Here is a 22,761-nt window from a genome sequence, read left to right on the forward strand (position 1 = left end):
TTTGCACATGTTCTTCTCTTTGACCAGAATAGTCTTCAGCTTTCTTGGGCATTATGATTAACTCCTACTCTTCTTTCAAGACTCAGATTAAGATATTTTGAAGGGTCTTAAATGCCACGTTGAGCAAGCAGGTTGGACCTTATCCTGTTGTTGACCACCACCCTAAAGTGGAGTGAGTACAATCTAGGGGGTTCATAGGGTAAACTATTTGAGCATAGGAAAAAATTATTAAAACCTCTAGAGTTGTTATCTCATATATTAAAGTTTTACTACTCTCTGGTATATTTTATAGTGTATATATTAGTGTAGTAGTACATGAAGATGACTTATACATGAATAAGTATACACATATTTAGAGAGTATGCTAAATTTTTATTTTTTTATTAATAGGAATGTAAAATTAAAATTAGGAGACCACTGCTACTGACAATGAGAAACCATCAAGAGTTTGAATATATGGGAAAATATGATTAAAAAACTGCCCTGGCATCTCATTAACACTAAGATGTTCTCAAGCAATTATCGGAAAAGTCTATTTGGAGAATTTAGTGAGGAAAAATATTAATTAGACTGAACATTTTACCAGCTACTTCAGCGTCAGATCTCACACGGAAGTAATCCCATTAGTTATTTAGCGACTATGAAGTTAAAGGTAAATAATCTGAAGTTAAGGAGCACTTGCCTCTTTCTTGAATTCATGTCCAAAGTGAGCTAGTCTGCCTCAGGGTCGTGATCTAGTTCTCCTTACTGGGCACCTGATACATGCTGGAACTATGCTATGTGGTGGCAGGGACAGAGAGGAGTTCAGGCAGTACCTTTGTCTGTAGGAACTCACAGCCTAGGTGAGGAAAACTCATGTATGCAAATAATTGAAACAGAGTGATATGTGCTGCAACCAAGGTGCTAAGAGACAAAGGACAAAGCACCAATTCTATCTATATGTAGGAGAGACAGAGGAAGGCTGCAAAGTCTTGAAGAAAACAGAAGCTTGTTTAGAGGACAAAAGGAGGAAGAACGTCCAAATTAGAGAGAAGAATGAGTGAAGACCTGAAGGAGGGAAGAGAGGGCCATGCTGTTTATACATAGAAACAGTGTTTCGGGCAGAGAAAATAGCAAGACAAAGGCCTTGAGGGGAAAAAGAGCATGGTGTGTTCAGAAGTAACAAGAAAGCCAGTGCCTGGGGTGGAGTGAGTAGAGCAGCAACTACCAGGAAGAGAGGAGGTCATAAAGATAACGGGGTCAGGTCATGTGGGGTCTTACAGCCATTTTAAAGACTCTGGCTTTTACTCTGAATGAGATGGAAAGGCATTGGTGGGTTTTAAGTAGATGTGTGTCAAGACCTGATTTAAGTTTTCATAAGATCACTGGCTTCTGTATTGAGAACAGACTAAAGGGGAATAAGCTAGAAAAATAGGAGTTGGTACTCAGAGACTGAACATGAGAGACTATTGAGGAGGTGTAGTGGTGACTGGTCCTGGCATGGTTGGTGGGCATAGGGTCTGACCTTGGGAATAAGAGGGTAAGTAGGGTAGAGGATAAAATCGCTGGACAAGGTCAAGCAACTAAATTGCTAATAACAGTTAAAACAGCAAAATTTGCAAATGATTTATTCACTTATATTCCTACATGCTTTCTTAAGAGAAAAAGAGTAGAGTTGTGTTTAATAAACTGGAAATTGTATGCAAGAAAGTTTTACGTTATTTGGGCATCACATATCATGTGGACTGCAGTGGAGAAAGGTTTGCTTTGAGAATTGCTTTTCTAAGGTGAACTTACTTGGCTGCTGCTTGCAAACCACAGGCTCTGATAATCTGGACTGAGATGCAGACAGCTCGGGCTGCAAGAACTCCCTCTGCTGTCCTTGGAGTACACCTGTACCTTAGGCCCACATCCAGTAAACCTAAAGAATGAGGGCAAAAGGAAAAATGAAAAGAAGGTTGGTTGGAATAATCTCTGTTCTACCAAACCCCAAGTCTAGTCAGGAAGGAAGGAAGAGGATAAACACTATAATCCTAATGAACAATATGGGGCCTTAGCAGTGAAACAATCTGTCTGTGGTCAGAATCACATTATATTATTGTACTTTAGGATTAATAAAGCAGAACAGATGTCACTATTTTCACTTTATATCCAAGAAACTATGGCTCAGAGATTCAACTGCTTGCCAAAATCACATTAACTATCAGAGGCAGAACTTAATCCCAGTTATTTTTATAGAATTGAGATGGACTCTAACCTTTCTTCTTTTTTAAACCTTTAAAAAGGTTTTTGCACTCATATATTTCTGTCACCCTCCTACTGCCACCACCTTAAACACCTTTACATGCCATCCTTTTATAAAAATTCTATCACATTTCAGGGAAAGCTTTAAGGAACAACAGAACAAGCTGATCAGTGAGGGTCAGGAGGAACAACTCAATCTTAATCATAGCAAGATAAAACCTTTTGTATGGGCAGATACTCTCTGGTAAGAATGAACAGTAACTTGATTTAGAAGGCTAATTCTAGTTATTCATGATGTATCTGGAGGGTGGGTCATCCAGCTGGAACCATTAGGATATAATTGAAAACTCTAAATTCTAACTAATCCCTTCTAACTTTAAATCCTGACTTCTTCCTCCCTCACAGTGAATTCCCAGTTCATGCTGACTATATTCTTCCAATCTACATCATGTTGCCTTGGAATAATAATTCTCTGAGTACACCTATATAAGACTTAGGTTTTATGCCATGAGGGCTTATCAAATGCTTGCTGAAGTTAAAGGTGAGATGAGACAAGCAACATTTATATACAGAGTCTACATAACTATGAATTTTCTAAAATTATATACAAAATTTGCAGTGTATATTCTACACTCTTTTTCTAAGAGAAGGTGTCTCATAGTTTTTATCAGATTCTTAAAAGGGTAAGTACTACAAAATGTGAAGAATCACTAATTTACGAGAGAAAAGGGATATTTATATATGCTAGGGAAAGATAAACTAGTCTTCAATTACCTGATGATTGGTTCCTTAGTTCATTCCTATTCTCAAGCCTGGGGGTTAAAGGGAGATTAAAGGTCTGTATTCCCACATCCTCACGGTGCTGCATGGTTACAATGGCACAGATCCTCGATAATGGCAAGGTTCCTTTGGCGACCATCTGGTCTCTCACATTAGGATAATAGTACCTGTAAGCCACAAAAGCACAAGCTGTCAGTTGAAAGAATAAGGTGGATGAATGATTCACTCTGCCCCAGGGATCAGCTTTCAGTATCTAGTTATCTTTGGTGCCTGATTGTTCTGTATTTCTGGTATACAGCTGTGGTTGTGTCTGGCTGGATTTACTGCCCATTACTTGGAGGAAGAACCCCATAAATTATACCCTGTCTTCAAGACAAAGCCCAGCTTCTCACAGGTTTTCTGTTTGAGGAATCTGCATCTGGCTTGGCCCTTTGGGAGTTGCCACTCCTGAAAGCATCCATCCTGCAGCACAAGTGGTTCTAAGCAGTGCAGTTCCAATCTCTTCTATGGCTTCAGGCCCATGCCCCTCAAATTTGAAGGGGTGATGAGGATCTGTTAGTACCTACTCTAGTTCCTCCTCACATTAAAATTATTTTAATTGGTTTCTTGGGGGTGAGGATGCAAAGGGGGAGGTTAAACATCTGTATTCATGCCATTATCTTTCCTGGAAATCTGCCGAAGTCTGTGCCATGAGTGGAATTATATTTTACAAAGGCCACTCTTCTGGTGGTGGGAAGAACGGATTACAAGAAACGATTCTAGAAGTGGGGAGACCAGTTAAGAGGGTATTACAATAATTTAGGCATGATATAGTGAGGGCCTGAACTATATAAGGCAGAAAGAGAAGCAGAAAAAAGGTGACTGATACATTTAAGTGACAGTAGGAGATAAAACTAAAACTTCTCTTCCAAATGTAAGTAGTGGTTAGAAGTATGAGATACAACTGCTCCCAAGAGCCTAATAACTGAACAGATTTCAGTAAAATCTAGACAAGAGTCATTATCAAACCCAAATAATATTAAACAGGGCAGAAGGGGGCTCTTTGCTTGCTTATAATTGAACCTGGGCTAATTAAGGGAAGGATGCTCTGTGACTGTGCACTTCCTTCCTCGGCACAGGCATGGGTTCTCCACACTGTACCTGCACCAGATTTCAAACTGGACTCCACCTCCAGGTACAAGCCCATGTGCAGAGAAGGCACTGAGTAGGAGCCTTTGCACTGGAATTTCAGCTGGCAACAGGAGAGAATGACGGTGCTCACTATTAAAGATGGGGTCTGGAATGCAGAGTGTGGCTGCAGATCTGAAAAGCTTCAGAGTGAATCCTTTGGAAAAGAAAAGCAGTTCAGAATAATCCAACACATCACTTAGTGCTTTGCAGGGACTTCCCTGGTGGCCCAGTGGTTAAGAATCCACCTTCCAATGCAGAGGACATGGGTTCGATCCCTGGTTGGGGAACTAAGATCCCACATGCCGTGGGGCAACTAAGCCCGCGCACTGCCAACTATTGAGCCCACGTGCCGCAACTACAGAGCCTGCACGTCCTGGAACCTGCAGACCACAACTAGAGAGAAGCCCACATACCGCAATGAAAGATCTCGCAAGCCGCAGCTAAGACCTGACGCAGCCTAAATAAATAAATAAATAAAAGAAGTGTTTTATATGTAGTTTTACAGTATGTTAATATTCAGTATTGTTCAATTTTATCCTCACAATACTCCTGTAAAGAAAACAAAGCAGGTATTATTTCTCCTACTACACAGATGAGGATATGATACCTTGATGTTACATAGTCAACCCAAAGGTCTTAGAGCTAGTAGGTCACAGACCTGGAACCGGAATCTGTATCTTCTGACTGTATTACTCCTACCAAGGTCCATTTCCCTAGCAGCTCTGGTCCCCTGAGATGCCATGGTAATACAGAAGAGATTCCTTTGTTGGTAGACAACGTGTAAGAGTTCCAACTTCTTCACTTCCTTACCAACCCTTATTAGTCTTTTTATTTTATTTTTGCGGTACGCGGGCCTCTCACTGCTGTGGCCTCTCCCGTTGCAGAGCACAGGCTCCGGATGCGCAGGCTCAGTAGCCATGGCTCACGGGCCCAGCCGCTCCACAGCATCTGGGACCTTCCCGGACTGAGGCACGAACCCACGTCCCCTGCATCGGCAGGCGGACTCTGAACCACTGTGCCACCAGGGAAGCCCTAGTCTGTTTTTAAAAAAATTATAGCCATCTCAGTGAGTGTGAAGTGGTATCTTGTGGTGGTTTTGATCTTTATCCCCCAAATGACCAATGATGTTAAGCATCTTTTCATGTACTTATTGACCATCTGTATATCTTTAGAGAAGTGTCCATTCAGATCCTTTGCCCATTTTTAAATTGGGTTGTCTTTTCATTACTGATTTGTAAGAGTTCTTTATATCAATATATCCCGGATACAAGTCCATTATTTGAACCTCAAAACCAATACTGGCAGCACTTTCACGGTTATTCAAGGACATGCTCAGAATAGCAGACAATTTGAGTCACCCAACTTGCCCATTCCCAGCTGAGATCAAACAAGGTGACACTCTGTCTTCTTGTTTTAGCTCTCAGAGATGACCAGAGGATGGGATGGCAAGGGAAAGTGCAATGTAGTGCAGGGGCTCTGGCTCTGGGGCCAGTTGGACAGTGTTTGAATGCCAACCTTGGCACTTGTTAGTGGGGCGGCCTCAGCCATTAACACTCTGAACCTTGTTTTCTCTTCTGTAAAATAAAGAAAATAGAATCTATGAGGATGAATTGTTTTAGGATTTAAGATTATGATCTATGTGAGATATGTATATGTACGTATTTCCCCCAGGAGCAATGGTTTGGTATTCTCTTAATTCAGTGCTCTTGATGACTTTATAGAATATAACTACAGTGGATAATGAGAATCAACTGTATGTTAATAGATGATAAGAGTGAGTAGGCATGTAAATGATACAAAATGAGACAAAGTGTAAATAACTGATGGACCTAGGTAAAGGGTATACAGAAGTTCTTTGTACTATTTTTGTAACTTTTCCATAAATTTGAAATCAAATCAAAATTAAATTAAAAAACAATTTAAGAAAAGTAAAAACTCAGGCTATCTCCTGTACTGCCCAGGTAAGGCTGGAAATACTGAGGAACATAAAACTGACTCAGGAAAAAAAATTCCTAAGCATATTCAATAAAAGAGCCACACAAGAATGAGAAAGCATAATCTCCCAAACCTACCATTTTCAAGGAACTCAGGTCCTTTCAGCACACTGGGTTGCGAGTCTTGAACTGGAAAGTAGTACTGGACATAACAATCTGCTTCTCCCCAGACTGTTGCCTGAAGAGGGGCGAGCCCTTTAATCTTGTCTATAAGGAGTTCAAAGTGGTGCTCCATCAATCCATTTCCTTGGTCCCCTGCCTATTAAATGAAACAGAGATACTGGGGAGCTTTAAAGAGTAATTTGTATAGCGTATTCATGCTTCTCTATGAAGTCTGAGAATAGATGAAGAAATAAGCATAATTGGCTGATACTAGAACAGATACTTAATTTTCATTGTGTATAAATCTCACAACTGTTCACTGTAATCAGATCAGGCAGGACTTACTCTAGGCTGTGAGACTGGGTCAATATTAGGAAATCCATAAATGTAATAGAGTGCATTAATAGAGGAAGGAAAAAAAGTGACTATCTCAATAAAGGCTAAAAAGGCATTTGATAAAATTTAATCAGATGTTCCTGATTCTTCGTACACTAAAAACAGAAGGCTATTTCCTTAATAGGATAAAGAACACATATTTGAAACAAGTTTTCATTTATTATTATTATTATTATTATTATTTTTGGCCGTGCCACATGACATGTGGATCTTCCCTGACCAGAGATCGAACCCGTGCCCCCTGCACTGGGAGCGTGGAGTCTTAACCACTGGACCGCCAGGGAAGTCCTTAATTATTATTTCTAATGAAGTTAGGAATAACACTGAGACTGTTTATTAATGGGGAGGTAGTGAATACACTGTTACTGAAGGCACTTCTACTACTAATATGATAAATATATAATAGAAAAAGTTTAGAGTTCATAACAAATAAACAATAACAAACAAAACAAAACAAAAACAAAAACCAATATCCTACTAATAGGTATTTTCTTAATAGTTCTTTCTCTGTTAGAGACATCAAATTTGTCATTCAGATTAAAAAACATAACACTTAAATGGTCTGGACACTGAGACTTGGCTATACTAATAAAGACATCAAATGTAAGATAGAGGAGGACATGATACAGTGGACTTAGAGTCAGAAGACCTGTGTCTGAACACCAATTCTCCCATTCTTAGCTGTGTGACCCTGGATGAGTAACATAACCTCTCTGATTCTGTTTCATCACCTAAAAAAGAGAATGACAATGACCTACCTCATGCAGTTGTTAGGGGAATAAACATGATAAAGTATATGAATGTGCTTTCTCAACTGAACAGCACTGTACAGAACAAATAACTTTTAAGTTATTAGTAGAAAAGCAAGGAACTTCACTTTAACTTTCCAACATGGATTTGGTCAAGAAACAGAATACTTTGCTGGTTTACATTTGGGATCACTCTTCATCTCCATCCCCATTTTTTCCCCCAGATTACCTTTTCTTTTTTTTTCATTAAGACTATTTTTTTAGAGCAGATTTAGGTTCACTTCAATTTTTTTAAAAAGGCAATTTAGTAAATTAGAGGATTAAGATCTGGTTGTCCAATTACATTTTCTTTATAAATTCAAGGAGCTCAGAGGGACACAGGTATCCATTTCAACAAAGAAAGAAAAATACCAATGATTCTTTTGAGCTACAGCAAGCATTGAAGTGCAAGCATGTTCTTTTGTTAAGCCTTTCACTATTGAAATAAGAATTTGGGGCAATGGTTTCATTAAAACACGCAAGATAAAATGAGATTACGGTGCTTGAAATTTGCTAAGAGAGTAGATCTTAAGTGTCCTCATCAAACACACACAAAAGGTAACCAGATAAAATAATGGATATGTTAATTAGCTTGATTGTGATAATCATTTCACAGCATATGCATGCATCAAAACATCACCTTTTAAGCCTTAAAATAAGATTATGTTTTTTGTAAACAATCAAGTGTTTAGTCACTACCATAGCAACAGATGCTACAGATGGCTGGTCCAGGAGATGGGCTGGCCTGGGGTTGAAGGGAGGAAGTGTTCCTTCTTCATTCTTTAATCTTTGCAGTGCTATTATCTGATCTGAAGAACCCATAGCTAAAAAGACTCGAAGACTCCCATTTTGGTGGCCTGAGAACACATCAATCACAGGCATGTAGCTGTCGACAGCAACAACTGGATACTGAGCATCAAGCAGCAGGCGAGAAATCTTGGGATCTCTAAAGGGAGAGAAATTGTGCACGAGTAAGTAACAGTCATCAAACATGTCATAGAGTTGCTTCATTTCTTACTTGGCTTGTTTTCTCAGTTTGTTAAAATGGATCTACAGGGACTTCCCTGGTGGCACAGTGGTTAAGAATCCGCCTGCCAATGCAGGGGACACGGGTTCGAGCCCTGGTCCGGGAAGATCCCATATGCCGTGGAGCAACTCAGCCCATGCGCCACAACTACTGAGCCTGTGCTCTAGAGCCTGTGAGCCACAACTACTGAAGCCCGCGCACCTAGAACCCGTGCTCCACAACAAGAGAAGCTTCTGCAATAAGAAGCATGCGCACCGCTACGAAAAGTAGCCCCCGCTCGCCGCAACTAGAGAAAGCCCGCGTGCAGCAACGAAGACCCAACACAGCCAAAAATAAATAAAAACAAAAAAACACAAAGAAAACAGTATACCAATTCCTCAAAAAAATTAAAAAAAAAAAGGATCTACAACTAGAAAAGTAATTGTGGTTCAAAAAAATATATGATTCTATCCATAATCCATCAAATAAAAATGACCAGGCAGATAAGTTCCAAACTCAGCAATTTGACAGGCAGGGGGGAATGTGTCTAACTTATCTCTGTACCATCATGGCCCCAAGGCTTGCTGAACAGCATTATTTTAGAGGTAGGCAGTGTGCTCAGCTAGAAAAAGTATAGATTTTAGAGTCTGGCAGATAAGATTTGAGTAATATTACAAATAATATCGGCCATTTACTGAGTACTTACTATGTGGTAAGCACTTTACAATGTTTCTATAATCCTTCTAACACAGCAAAGGTTGCTACTATCCACTATTCACAGATGAGAAAGAAGTCCAAATGCTCTTCATTACACCATGCTGAATCTCAGATCTGCCTCTTACTTGCTCTATGACTCTAATCAATATAAGTTTTCAATATAATCAATATAAGTTTTAAAAGTCTGTTTCCACATCTGTAAAATGCAGGTAATAAAACTTCCATCAAAGGGCTGTTGTTAGGACTAAACTGAGATAACAAATATAAAATACCAACATGATAAGTGCTTAGTAATTGATAGCTATTATCACTTTATGCTCTCTCGGCAATGAATGGGGTCTAAGGAAATGAGAAGGAAAGGGGAATACCAGACCAAACTAATACCACAACAAAAAAAGGGGAAAAAGCCAAAAGCTTACAGCTGACAATGACATCCATGATTCCAGCAGCACTCCTTAGCCTAAGCAGGCTTCCCAATGTTACCATCATATAAGTACTTAACTGTTCACTGAAGGCTTACCCATTTATTTTCTCACTGGATCCTCACAACTGCTCCAAGAGGGAGATGGGAGATCTGTCATCACCCTCATGTTACAGATCATGAAAACAAAGCCAGAGAGGCTGACATCTCCAAGTTAAATAAGTTTCCTCATTTGTATAATGGAGATAATGACAATACTTCCTGGGGTTATAGAAAGGCTCACATGACAGTGAGCCATTTCTATAGACAGTGCCCACAACAGTGCTCTTTGCAAAATGTAAAATACAGCATTTAAAACACAGAACCATGAGAAGGCTGAAAGAGGTCAGCTCTAAAATAATTAAAAATCACTATCTTGAAACAAAAAAATGAACAGTCTGTACTGAGGATAGAAATAATCTTCAGATAAATCAATACCCCATCTAGGTTTTGAGTAGTGATAAGTGAGGTACAGCAATCAAATCTGAAGGTCTAAGAAACAATGCACAGTACAGAAATCTTGCAAATGGCTGATGTGAACAATACTAACTGAAGTTTGTGCCAGAGAGATACACCAACAGTATTTGAGGTGATAACTTGGCAGTTGAGTTTCTTGGTGAGGAGAGTGGACTACAGAGCCAGACTCTCTGGGTTCTAACCCTGGTTCCACTACTTACAATATATATGACAAGTTATTTAACTTCCCTGTGCCTCTGTTAACTCATGTGTAAAATAGGGGAAATAAAATTTACCTGCCTCATGAAGGACTGTTGTGGGGATTAAAATGACTTGATGTATGTAAGGTTCTTAGCTTAAGGCCTAAAACATGGAAAGCAGTATCTGTAATACTGCTATAACATAGGAGAAAGAGTAGCAACTGTGGTGAAATTGAGAAAAGTCCTCCAAGGAATTATTGGGTTGTTCATGTTTGCAAACCACAAATATTCCTCTTCGGTTCATACAAAGTTAAAGATGTAAAAAAAGAATACTTCAAAAGGTCCTATTTACTTGAATGACATGTAAAACTGATGGAGGGGGAGTTTCACCAGCCCGAGCAGCTTGTCCTGTCCTGGGCTCCGCACCTTGTTCCAAGTTTCAATTACCATCACATTGTTCTTAAGCCTTTCCAGGCATTTGGAAGACAGAGAGACAGGAATCACCTGGGGAGAGGAACAGCCAGAAAAAAAAAAAAAACAAAACTCCACATCTGAGACAAAGTATTAATTTATACTTTTATTCAACAAGCATTTACTAAAGCCTATCTGTGTGCCAAGCACAGTGCTAGGAGCTGAAGACGTCAAAACAAAACCCACTCTGTTATCCTCAGTCTAAAGCCACAGTCTTGTGTTAGAGACAAACACATAAAGGCCAAATACAAAATGGCATGAATTCTCTGAGGACAAAACTCATATAGATAGGGCTTCTGGGACACAGGTAGGAAAAGAGGATATTCAGGAAATGCAAGTAGCTGAGCACAGCTGGACTATCTAGTGTGAAGAGTGGCCTGAGTCGAGACTGGAGAAGTATAGGTAGTCTTAAAGGGTCTTGCAGTCCAAACTTAGATTCTATCCTGAAGGCTACGGGTAATCACCGAAAGGCTTTCAGCAGGAGAGTAAAATATTCAGGTTAGTGTTTTAGAAAGATCATTCCTGTTGGTGCACAGAGGAAGAAATGGACAGGGAGAGACAAGAAACAGGACAGTCTGAAGGCTAGGTGGAATGAGAGTAAGGGTCTGAATGAAAGCAGTGGCAATGGAGTGGAGATAAGAGAATTTATTCCAGAGATAATTAAGTTTGCAACATCTACTGGATTTGGTGAATCTTTATGTAAGAAAGACTCAAGGACAACTTTTAGGTTCTGCTTGGGTTTCTGAGTAAATTGTAATATGAATTAGGGCAGACAGGAGGAGGAGGAACAGATTTGGAGGGAATAATAAATTCAGATTTGAATACATCTGAATTTCTTCTTCCATTTACACATCTTTATTGGATACCTGCAATTTGCCAGGTGATGTGTTAGGTGCCAAGAGGAAAGTGTTTTTGAGATATCCAGGTGGTGATGACCAACAGGCAGTTAGACACAGAGATCTGAAACTACACGAAATGCCTGGCCTGAAAGAAGTGTGGATTTCGAAGTCACCTTCACACAACTGAAGCTATGGGAGTAGATGTGGCGACCATGGGGAAAAGAGGGTTGGTTTGGAAGAATGCCAAGGATAGAGTAATGAATAGGAACACTAATATTTAAAAGTAGGAGAGAGGAAGAAGTACTGGGATCACGACTCTTTTCCAAGTTTTCCTACTGGCCCAATGACTGAAAAAAAAAAACAGTTCTTCAGTCAGGAAGAAAATAAGAGGAGAGAGTTACGAAAGTCAAGAAAGGAAACAATTTAAGCGATAGCATCAAATTCTACTGAGAAATCAAGTAAGATGAGTACTGAAATCAGTGGAGGAATAAATGAGAGTGAGGAAAAATAAATAAATAAAATAAAGAAGGAGAGATTGGAGAAACAGAAACGAAAGAAAGTTCAACTGATCAAAGCCCTAGAGGAAGCAGAAAGGAACAGAACTCAGAATTCAGGCAAAAGAAACAGTGGGAAACCATATCAACTGAGATAGAATAGAAAGAAATAGACACACAAAAAGTTTTAAAATGTTGGCAACGTCTTTTCCTCTTCCCATACAATAGTGGGATTGGATCTGCATACCAGATAATTATAAAAGCACCTCCAGTCTGAAAATTCTCGTTGTTTTTTACAATGGAATTATGATTTGAGAAACATACTTCTGTCCCCTCCCCAACTCCTGCCTTCATCCTTAATGCATATGGAATGTTAAGACATGTACAAAGTTACCTGAGAAAAGTTAAAGACTGGTTTTGTTGTGCCCCATGCAATGACAGATCTGGTGACTTCTTCTGTGCTGAAGAGCTTGCAATTTAAATAAACATTGCATGATGGTTGTTTCTCAGATTCTCCAGTAATGAAATCTTTCCCATCTGGCACCATCAGTAGCACATGCAACAGCAAAGCACTTTCTTTTGTTGACACATTTATCTGATTTATCAAATCATGAGAGGCTGGCACAGCCGTGAAGGTTGAAGGACTTGGTACAACAGGGCTTGGTGACTTTGGGATGGGGAGCACCAAATTCTGTGTTTTCTTTACAGTTTCTTCATGAATTTGATTGAGGTTCTGTGGATTTTTGGTACAGGTAACATGTTGACTAGGTTCTGGCAGTGTCTTATCTGGACTTGTAAGAGCACAAAGTGGGCTATGTTGGGTGTTGCTACTTAACTTTGTATTGACATCAGCGAAATCCTTGTTATCTGTAACAAGCTCCACAGTTACCTATAGAACATAAAAGGAAGAGAGTTAATAGGAATATTTTCTAGAATCAGAAACAGAATTTTGGAGCTAGGAGCAGCATCAGATTGTTAGGATATAAATTAATTCATCCTCAAATACCACAATAGTAGGAACACTAATAGACTGCACATACATCACCTTACCAGGACTAAGAAAAGCTAGGCAGATGATTTATTAATAATACAAGATGAGCCTAAAACATCATCTTGTGCCATAAATAAGTAAGTGCTCAGAAGAGAATGGAGACATATTTAAAGGACACAGAATCCAGTTGAAGGGGCTCCCTCTGGACAAATCCAGGACAAGCTGAGTTTCAAAATGAATACTACTACTAGTGGATTATAACCTTTTGAATAACATAAGAACCATGAGTCCATACCAATATAAATAAGCAAGGGAGAAGGGACAACTCTTCTATGTAGTAGAATGCCAATTAATAAATGCACAGGGAATGATGGAGTTAATGGTGAAGTTAGAAATCATATTCTTTCAAATATCATAGTAATAAGTGATTCAGATAAACCCCAAATGGAGGACATTCTACAAAGTAACTGGCCATACTTTTCAAAAATATCAAAGTACTAAAAGACAAAGAAGGGCGGCAGAACTGTTCTAGGCTCAAGGAGATTAGAGAGAGATGACATTTAAATGCAATGGGTGTTTGCTTCTTGAGTCTAAGATACAAACCCGTGTAGTATTTCTGACACACTTTCACTTATTAATGACTGTTAATGGCCTATAATCAAACCTTACCATTAGCTATGCAAATAATAAGACCATTATGTAAATTGAGGTTAATTAATTGTTTAAAGGTTCATCCCTTCTTCAGAATTAGCTACCCTGTGATCTTTTTTTTTTTTTTTTGCGGTACACGGGCCTCTCACTGTTGTGACCTCTCCCGTAGCGGAGCACAGGATCCAGACGCACAGGCTCAGTGGCCATGGCTCACGGGCTCAGCCGCTCCGCGGCAGGTGTGATCTTCCTGGACCGGGGCACAAACCCATGTCCCCTGTATCGGCAGGCGGACTCTCAACCACTGCGCCACCAGGGAAGCCCTACCCTATGATCTTTAGCTCTATCACATATCATATGCATAAAGGTAATAAAATAAATTTAATCCATTAAAATAAATAAATAAACGCAATGCATGATCCTGGACTGGAAAAAAAATGCTACAAAGGGAAGTATTGGCATAGTTGGTGAAATCTGAGTATGGACTACAGACAGAATATACTATTGCTGTTAAATTGATCTTTATAACTGTACAGCATTATGTACAATGTTGCCTTTGTTCTTAGAAAATACACACAAGAAATTAGGGAGAAAGAGGTTTAATGTCTGTAACATATTCTCAAATAGTTCAGAAAGAAATTGTGTGTGTATGTGTATAGAGAGAGAGTGGGGAGGGGGACAAAAAGAGAGAGAGAAAGAGACAGAAGAGGTAGATAATTATAAAGCAAATACGACAAATAATTGCTGAGTCCAGGTAAAGGGTATATGAGTTCTTTGTACTATTTTTGCAATTTTTCTTTAAGTTTGAAGTTATTTTTAAAAGTTTAAAATGTTAAAAAGTAAAAAAGGATGTGGGATAAATGATGAAGAATGAAAGTGGTCACTATTACGAGGCTGAATTACTAGAGATAAAGGGGACTTGCAGCTCCTTTTATTTAAAACCCACAGCAAAGTTCTTTTGCTCTATTGAATATAGACAGCAATCTATTTAGAACAGTGCTTCTCTCAACAAAGCCAGGACAGAAACAATTTCTACTCCACCAACTCTATTTATTACCCCTTTCTGATTATAAACCTTGCAGTCTAGAATGAACTAGGAAAGCAAAAAATAAAACTTTGGTAGTGGAAGAATAATGTGATGTTAATTTTTTGCAATGGTAGTCAAACAAGTCTTTAAAATTAAATGGTATCTATTACTAAGAAGGCCAGGAAGAGGGCAGAGAGGGCTTCCAAGAAGAGGAAGCAGCATGAAAATCAAGAACAAAAGCATGGATGCATAACCCAGCACAATACTTTAGCAATTCTTTACATAGTTTGACATGGCTATTGGTAGGGAAGCTGGAACAGAGAAAGCTGCAGTGGTCAGGTGGGGTCATATGGTATGCCCTGTATTTTATCCTCTGGGTGATGAGGAGTCATGGAAATGTTTTATGTATGGCTGTGATGATTTCAAAAGCTCGCCAGTACAACAGGACAAAGCTATAGTGAAGCCACATATTCAAATTCTTCCACCTAACGGGAATGTAAATTGGTGCAGTCACTGTGAAAAACAGTATGGAGGTTTCCCAAAAAACTAAAAATAGAACTACCATATGAATGAGCAATTCCACTCCTGGGTATATATATGAAAGAAACAAAAACACTAATTCAAAAAGATATATGCACCCCAATGATACCAGCATTATTTACAACTGCCAAGATATGGAAGAAACCTAAGTGTCCATCAACAGATGAATGAATAAAGATGACATTGTACATATACAAGGCAATACTATTCAGTCATAAAAAAGAATAAAAGTTTTGCCATTTGCAACAACATGGATGGACTTACAGGTATTATGCTAAGTGAAACAAGTCAGACAGAGAAAGACAAATGCTGTATCACTTATACATGGACTCTAAAAATAAAACAAACTAGTGAATGTACCAAAAAAGAAACAGACTCACAGATATACAGAACTACTTAGTGGTTACCAGTGGGGAGAGGGAATTGGGAAGGAGCAATACAGAAGTAGCAGATTAAGAGATATAAACTATTATGTATAAAATATGCAACAAAGATACACTGTACAACACAGGGAATATAGCCAATATTTTATAACTATAAATGGAGATAATGTTTAAAAATTGTGAATCACTGTATTGTATACCTGTAACTTATATAATATTATACATCAACTATACTTCAATTAAAAGAAAATGATTAGGGCAAGCTCTAAAAAACAAAAAATTCTTCCACCTAAGAAAATGATGCTTCTGAATAAAGGACAGAACCCTCTCTCCGATGAATTACACATAGCATTCATCCCACCACACACAAACTCAGCCACTTCTCTCCTTGTTCACTGCCACTACTCTAGTACAAACTATCAATCATTTCTTTTCTGGATGAACGCAACATTTTCCCTCCTGCACCCTACAATATTCTCTACCCAGTAATCTTTTAAAATGCAAACCAGATGTCACTTCGATGCTTCAATGTCCTTTCTTGGCTCTTAGGATAAAAGCTAAACCCTTTACTCTGACCTACAAAGCTCTGAGCGACATGGCTCCTGCCTGCCTGTCCAATCTCCCTTTTGGCTCACTATCCTGTGGCAACATTCTGCCCCTTGATGATGTGAAGCCCATTCTCACTTTAGGGCCTTTGCATGTGCCATTCTTTTCTCTGGAACGATCTTTCCTGTGCTTTTTACTTGGTGGCCTCTTCCTCTCATTCTTCAAATCTCACCTTAAATGTCACCTCCTTAGAGACACCTTCCCATCTCCTACTTCCTCCCAGGTACTTACTGTCACATTGTATCATTTAGTTCTTTTGCAGCAGTTTTTTTTAAAATTATACACGTGAAATAAATTTATTTATTTATTTATTTAATTTTATTTTTGGCTGCACTGGGTCTTCATCGCTGTGTGTGGGCTCTCTCCAGTTGCGGCAAATGGGGGCTACTCCTTGTTACGGTGCTCAGGCCTCTCATTACGGTGGCTTCTCTTGTTGCGGAGCACGGGCTCTATGTGCATGGGCCTCAGTAGCCATGGCACGCAGGCTCAGCAGTTGTGGTTCGCGGGCTCTAGAGCGCAGGCTCAGCAGCTGTGGCACACGGGCCTAGTTGCTCCACGGCTTGTGGGATCCTCTGGGACCAGGGCTTGAACCCTTGTCTCCTGCATTGACAGGCGGATTCCCAACCACAGAGCCACCAGGGAAGCCCCCTTCCTAGCACTTTTGTTGTCCTGTTTTAATATAAGCTGCAAGAGCAAAGATGCTGATTTTCTTGTTCACTGCTATAATCTCACGGCCAGCCAGTAACACATGCTCCATAAATACCTGACTACCTGAATGTGTATCTACATACCTTGAGGGGGCCAAGTGGAGTCTGACCATTTTCCTGTTGCACTGCAAGCTGGTCACTGAAAGAAAGCAGCTCAGATTGAATGACAGCTCTCAAAGGTAGTGATGCAGACCCAATGACTTCAGGCTGAGAAAAGAAGGAAAGAAAAAGTTTAAGTTAAAGTAAAGAGAAGCCACAGGGGACTTTAATTGAAGTGACAACATATGATGACTTATAAAGGAATCCATGCTTTATGAAGTCAGTAGCTTAATTATTTGACTGAGGGAACTCTAAGTGGGAGCCCATATTCTGTCATTTTGGTCTCCCTTCTGGGTTTTACCAATTCTTCCTGGAAGATTAGAGAGGGTTTCATGAGTCACAAAGAGGTCAGAAGATTATCTTTTTCTATTTTTAAGAGTTAGTTCTTACAAAAAATGTTCAAATTCATGCTTAAAAATAAAAAGTGCAATTAAGATGATGTAAATGTTTGCCATTAAAGCTGGGAAAATTATAAAACATGCCCGATGCTAACAAGGTTATGGAGAAACAGGGGCTGTCATATGCCTGAAGTTGGGAATATAAACTGGCAACATACTTCTGGACAGGAAATTTAGCAACAAATATAAAAAGCTTTTAATATTCATACTCTTTGGCCCAGTAATTTCACTTCTGGAAATTTATACCGAAGAAATAGTAAATAATACATAAGAAGCTTATATACAATGTATATTTTAAAAGTTAACAATGAGATTTTTATGTTCAAAATCAGGAATTATTAATTATAGCACATTTCTAGAATGGAATAATATATAGCTATTAAAATGATGTTTACTAAAATTTGAAATAATATGAACAATATTCGTTATGTTTATTAGAAATAGGGTATTAAATTATATATAGTAAACCTTCACATATTTATAAAATTACATGGAAAAGATTTACATTTTTGAAAAAAATGAATAAAAATCCTCAAGACAATGTTAAATTTTTAAAAAGCAGGATAAAAATTGCATATAAAATTATCCTAATACTGTCAAAGATTTACATATATAATGTATTCATTTGAAAAAGATACACATAAATATTAACAATATTTATTGGTGATGAGATTATAGGTGATTTTTGTGTTTTAAAAATATTTTTCTATTAAAAACATGTATAATTCTTTTATAATTAGAAAGAAGCCTTAACTACGTGATTCAATGCAAATATACTGAAATGCTTATAGAGGTTGTCTTGAGGTTGTGAAATTATGTTTTTCCTTCTATTTTTTGTTTTTTCCTTATGTTTTTTCCTTCTATTTTGCTATATTTTCCAAAATGAACTTGTATTATTTAGATCTCCTGAAAATATAAACAAAAAGAAAACAAGATGCATTCCTCATACTATCCATACCAAAGAGGAAGTCAAAGATTATAAAAGCTACTCTTTTAATTAAAGGAAGTAAAAACTGCTCATGACATAGTTTGATTTCTGTTGTACCAGTTGCAAGTGGATTTTATAAACTTGGAATTAGCTGATAAAACTGCTACCCACATTATATTACTTTGGATATGGGATGGATAACTTATGTATTCTGTCTGAAAAAAGAAAGCAGAGCCTCAAATTAAGGCTATTATCCTGTATCAATTCAAACAACCCTCCATAGCAGGGAGCACAGTAAAGAGGTTAATAACTTAGGATCTAAAGACTCGGGATAGAGTCCTGGCTTTGTCTTTTATTAGCTTGGGTGATCTTAGACAAGTTACTTCACTAAATCTTGGTTTTTTTCATCTGTAGATTGAAGATAATAAGGTATCTAATTCACAAACTGTTTTAATCATTAAATTTGATAGTGTTGTTCACATAGAGCCTTTAGCATAATATCTAGCCTATAACAAATATCAATTAGAAATTTAAAATTATAATAATAAACAACAATCATAAGTATTAATATCGTTTGAGCCTGGAGAATTTCCTAGTTTAGGTAGGAATATAATTTTAAGTATGCTCCAAATCCCTAGTGTGAATAAATGGTAAGGCAAAGGTCAAAATCACTTGAAGTACCTTTAACTGTGGGGTTTTCTTTGTGTAAATTTGGAAAGTAAGATTGGAATTCCACCAGTGTTCTATCATTGGGCCACCAAACTGTACCGGAAACACAAATCTCTGCTGGAATTTCACCACTGTAAGGAGAACCAGACACATAAGCACATGTCACACCACCCAACTAGAGCCATCTCATCGATCCATGCCTTGACACCACCCACCTCCCTTTCAAATCTAAGATCTCTTTCAGGAATCCAGTCAGTGTAATTTCACAAAAGTGTTAGGGTTATTAGGACTGAAGGAACAGAGACAGAGAGAAAATCCTGGATACAGCACAGAGAAGATAAGCAGGGCTATGTTGCTCTGCTTTGCTATGAGAAATGAATGTCAAGCATAGGAGCACAGGATGTGTAAAGAGACATACCATACACTTCACTGGGTGTAAGGTATGACCAGTGTTTTAAAAGACAAGTTGATAGGTAATGTAATGAAAGAAGGGGGCTGGCTGGATGTGGGACAATGAGGGATAAATGAAGAGAAGAACCGAATCAAAAACTGTAATAATGAAAATGAGTTTATTTTCTGGCTGAAGACTAGGGGACTTCTCCTGTCACACTTATACAAGGTTCTAAGTACTGATCTTAGTTTGCAGTATTAGGCAGAACGGAGTCTGTCTTTTCATAGATGGAAAGGAAGGGGTTTCTGCTGTAATAGCAAGTGTAAATGGGATAAAGTGATGGTAGTATCTGAGTCTGTGCTCACTGCTATGTGGATTTAACAGGTTTAAAAAAAAAAAGGAATTTGGGGCTAGAATCATTTGATATGAATAAGTTCTGTTACTTACTAATGAACCATTTCAGCCACAATTTATCACCTGTAAAATAATCTTCCAGTCCATTCACTTCTAGACCCTTAAAATGGATCTGAAGAACCCACGCAAAAAGGCCCAGTTACAGAGAATCCACTATCTCTGATATTCATTCAAACTGCCCATTTGACCTACTGATCTCTATCCTTGCCATCTTACTTCTTGACTCTTTTTACTTCTTTAGGTACTCATGGACAGGATCTAGGTCTTGCTATCTGGATCCATCCACAGGAACTGTTAACAAAAGGTCTGGGCCCAGCAAGCGCACACCCACTAGACCAGTTTACCTGCTTATCCCACCATGGAAAGAGAAGTAAGACAACACCTACACCTCAGTGGTGTGCTGAGAGGATCAACTGAGGTAACAGATAAAAAAGCACTTTAAAACACTATAAAATCTTTTATGTACAAACAGAACTGTATTTCAACCTGGTGTTACTCAGATTTCTCCTTATTACTTAAGTATGTTTTGGTACTATATTATTGTATTTGTCATATAATTCTCTGTTCTTAAGCTCATTTTTTAAAAAATAAGTTAAGGCAATAATGGAAGAAGAAATTCATGTAAATAAATTGCTAACAATATGCCAAAGCAGACTTTTTTAAAGTGCTGGAAGGGATCCTGAAAATAACTTGTCCATTCCATATTATATTGTTAAGAAAGGCCCAGAGATGAAAAGTCATTGTGTCTAGGGTCACACGATTAAGTGTGTGGTATAACCAGAACTAGAACTCTTCCAATTCCTGGCTTGATGCTTATTCCACATGTCCCATACTATCTTTCCCAGAAGGACAAAGGGAGAACTCAATCGCTGTGGCCAATAATAATAATAATAATAATGCATGAGAAGCAATATAGATGAAAAGCACAATGATTTGGAATCAAAAATGTTCTAGTTCAAATTCTAGTTCTACCATAAACCAGTTGTGTTATCTTAGACAAGTTACTTAACTGATATATGCCTCAGCTTCCTCTTTCTTCATCTGTGTGTGTGTGTGTGTATGTGTTTTAAAAGATTACATGATTAATGTATATAAAACACTGAGTAGAGTTCTTGACACATAATTTAGTGCCCAATAAATGTGAGCTAGTATTAGTTACATACAACTTTAGAGTTTAATGCTTTTACATTCATTATCCCATTTGACTGTCCATTAAGCCCCTGTGTAATACAGGCAGTTCTTGCTTTGTAGATACTATGTTAACTGAAACTCGTGCATATCAGAACCGTGCTTGTCCTTGCTGTACCTCCATTTTACAGATGGGGAATCTGAGGCTCAGAGAAGTTTTAAGGAACTCATAAATGTCCTGTAGGTAGAAGGAGGTAAATGGGGAAGACCTGAGAAAAGAATCCAACATTTTTCTTTGTATTGGGGTTTGATAAAAACAGTTTAATTGCATTAAAGCTCCTCAAACACACTGACTGACTTCAGCCAGCAGAATCAAGTATACATTCTCGAATGCTTTTAACAAACCTCCAGAGCACCTTCTGTTGGTATCGATAATTTAAGCATACAGAAAAAAAAAATATGAAAAATTTTAAATGCCCTAATTCTTCCTTATGGTGATGGGGAAAGTGAAACAATGTACTCTAGTAAAAGAGTATATTAAATTATTTAGGTGCTGTTTTTAAGGGTAAATAAGTATTTATTTTAAATGCTTGTGCTGGATATACTCACATCAAATGAGAAATGATACATGTGCAAGATTATTCACTGAAGCACTGTCTTTAATAGCGAAATATTGAAAACTTAAATATTAAAAGTTGAAAATATTACAGTAAGTCCAAAAAGCCAGTCACAAATATCACATATTATATGATTCCATTTATATGAAATGTCCAGGATGGGAAAATTGAGAGAGACAGAAAGTAGATTAGTAGCTGCTTAGTGAAAGGGGGCAAAGAGAGAAATGAGGAAAGAATGCTAATAAGTATGGGATTTCTTTTAGGGGGGATGAAAATGTTCTAAAATTAGATTGTGGTGATGGTTACACAACCTATGAATACATTAAAAATCATTGAGTTGTATACTTCAAATGGGTGAATTGTATGGTATGTGAGTTATACCTTGATAAAGCTATTTTTAAAAAGGGAAGAAAAGAAAAACGTCAATAGTTGAAAGAACATGATCTAAGCATCAGGAGTTCTGAGTTACAGTTTCAGCTATGTCACTGCCTTTCTGCCTTGCATCAGAATACTCATAGCACCTCTGGACCAGTTTCCTCACTTGTAAAGTAAAGGAATTAGATTTACTTCAAAATTCTTTCTGCCTCTAAGACTCTATGATAATACAGGAGTATATGAATAATTAGGGATTCAAAAATTCTTCCAAAGCCAAAATATCTAAGGAGCAGAAATCAAGTTCTCTCTTACTTCCATCTGTAATTTTACTGGATGCGAGTCGAACCACCTCAGTGATCAAAGCTGTCTTTGTCAATCCGTTTTTGGAAAAGCCCATAGGAAAGTGATATTCCACAAAGAAGGTGCTAAAAAGTCGAAACAAGAAAAGTAATTAAAAAACAAACCAAATAATAAACGTATTTTCTCTCTGATAAATCCTACATATCTTTCAAGGCCCTATTTTTAGAACCTCAGGTCCTCAGAGGACCGACCTGCTCTTTTCAAAGCCTTTACCAGCTTGCGTTCCCACAGCACTTTTCATATAAAACATCTCTTTTGGCCCCTAAAGCCCTATCATATTGGGTTGGCCTAAGAGTTTGTTCGGGCTTTTCTGTAACATCTTACAAAAACCCGAACGAACTTTTTGGCCAAGCCAAGAGACAGCCATTTAAATGTTTCTCTCTC

The 22,761-nt window shown here is 38.1% G+C and overlaps 1 protein-coding gene and 1 long non-coding RNA gene across 5 annotated transcripts in view; one reads left to right on the forward strand and one right to left on the reverse strand.

Moving 5' to 3' along the window:
• The window catches only part of C2CD3 (C2 domain containing 3 centriole elongation regulator), a 128,752-nt gene that overhangs the window by 57,555 nt on the left and 48,436 nt on the right, over positions 1 to 22,761 (reverse strand). For all 4 annotated transcript variants that reach the window (XR_010946177.1, XM_067750297.1, XM_067750298.1 and 1 more), the window contains exons 11-20: positions 22,330 to 22,442; positions 19,105 to 19,223; positions 17,083 to 17,205; positions 12,491 to 12,985; positions 10,645 to 10,796; positions 8,153 to 8,399; positions 6,246 to 6,426; positions 4,144 to 4,327; positions 2,998 to 3,170; positions 1,777 to 1,900 (exon numbers count right to left, since the gene is read on the reverse strand). Coding sequence is in view for 3 of the 4 variants with exons in the window: in XM_067750297.1 (XP_067606398.1) it covers positions 1,777 to 1,900; positions 2,998 to 3,170; positions 4,144 to 4,327; positions 6,246 to 6,426; positions 8,153 to 8,399; positions 10,645 to 10,796; positions 12,491 to 12,985; positions 17,083 to 17,205; positions 19,105 to 19,223; positions 22,330 to 22,442 (1,911 nt within the window). In the remaining variant the exon portion in view is untranslated. The remainder of the gene's footprint in view (positions 1 to 1,776; positions 1,901 to 2,997; positions 3,171 to 4,143; positions 4,328 to 6,245; positions 6,427 to 8,152; positions 8,400 to 10,644; positions 10,797 to 12,490; positions 12,986 to 17,082; positions 17,206 to 19,104; positions 19,224 to 22,329; positions 22,443 to 22,761) is intronic.
• Positions 1 to 22,761, forward strand: part of LOC137230609 (uncharacterized) — a 76,042-nt gene that overhangs the window by 23,720 nt on the left and 29,561 nt on the right. Inside the window, exons 2-3 of the long non-coding RNA XR_010946187.1 lie at positions 8,249 to 8,424; positions 20,139 to 20,315. This is a non-coding gene — a long non-coding RNA (uncharacterized lncRNA). The remainder of the gene's footprint in view (positions 1 to 8,248; positions 8,425 to 20,138; positions 20,316 to 22,761) is intronic.

This window comes from Pseudorca crassidens, chromosome 9 (genome assembly GCF_039906515.1).
Source record: "Pseudorca crassidens isolate mPseCra1 chromosome 9, mPseCra1.hap1, whole genome shotgun sequence".
Lineage (NCBI taxonomy): Eukaryota > Metazoa > Chordata > Mammalia > Artiodactyla > Delphinidae > Pseudorca > Pseudorca crassidens.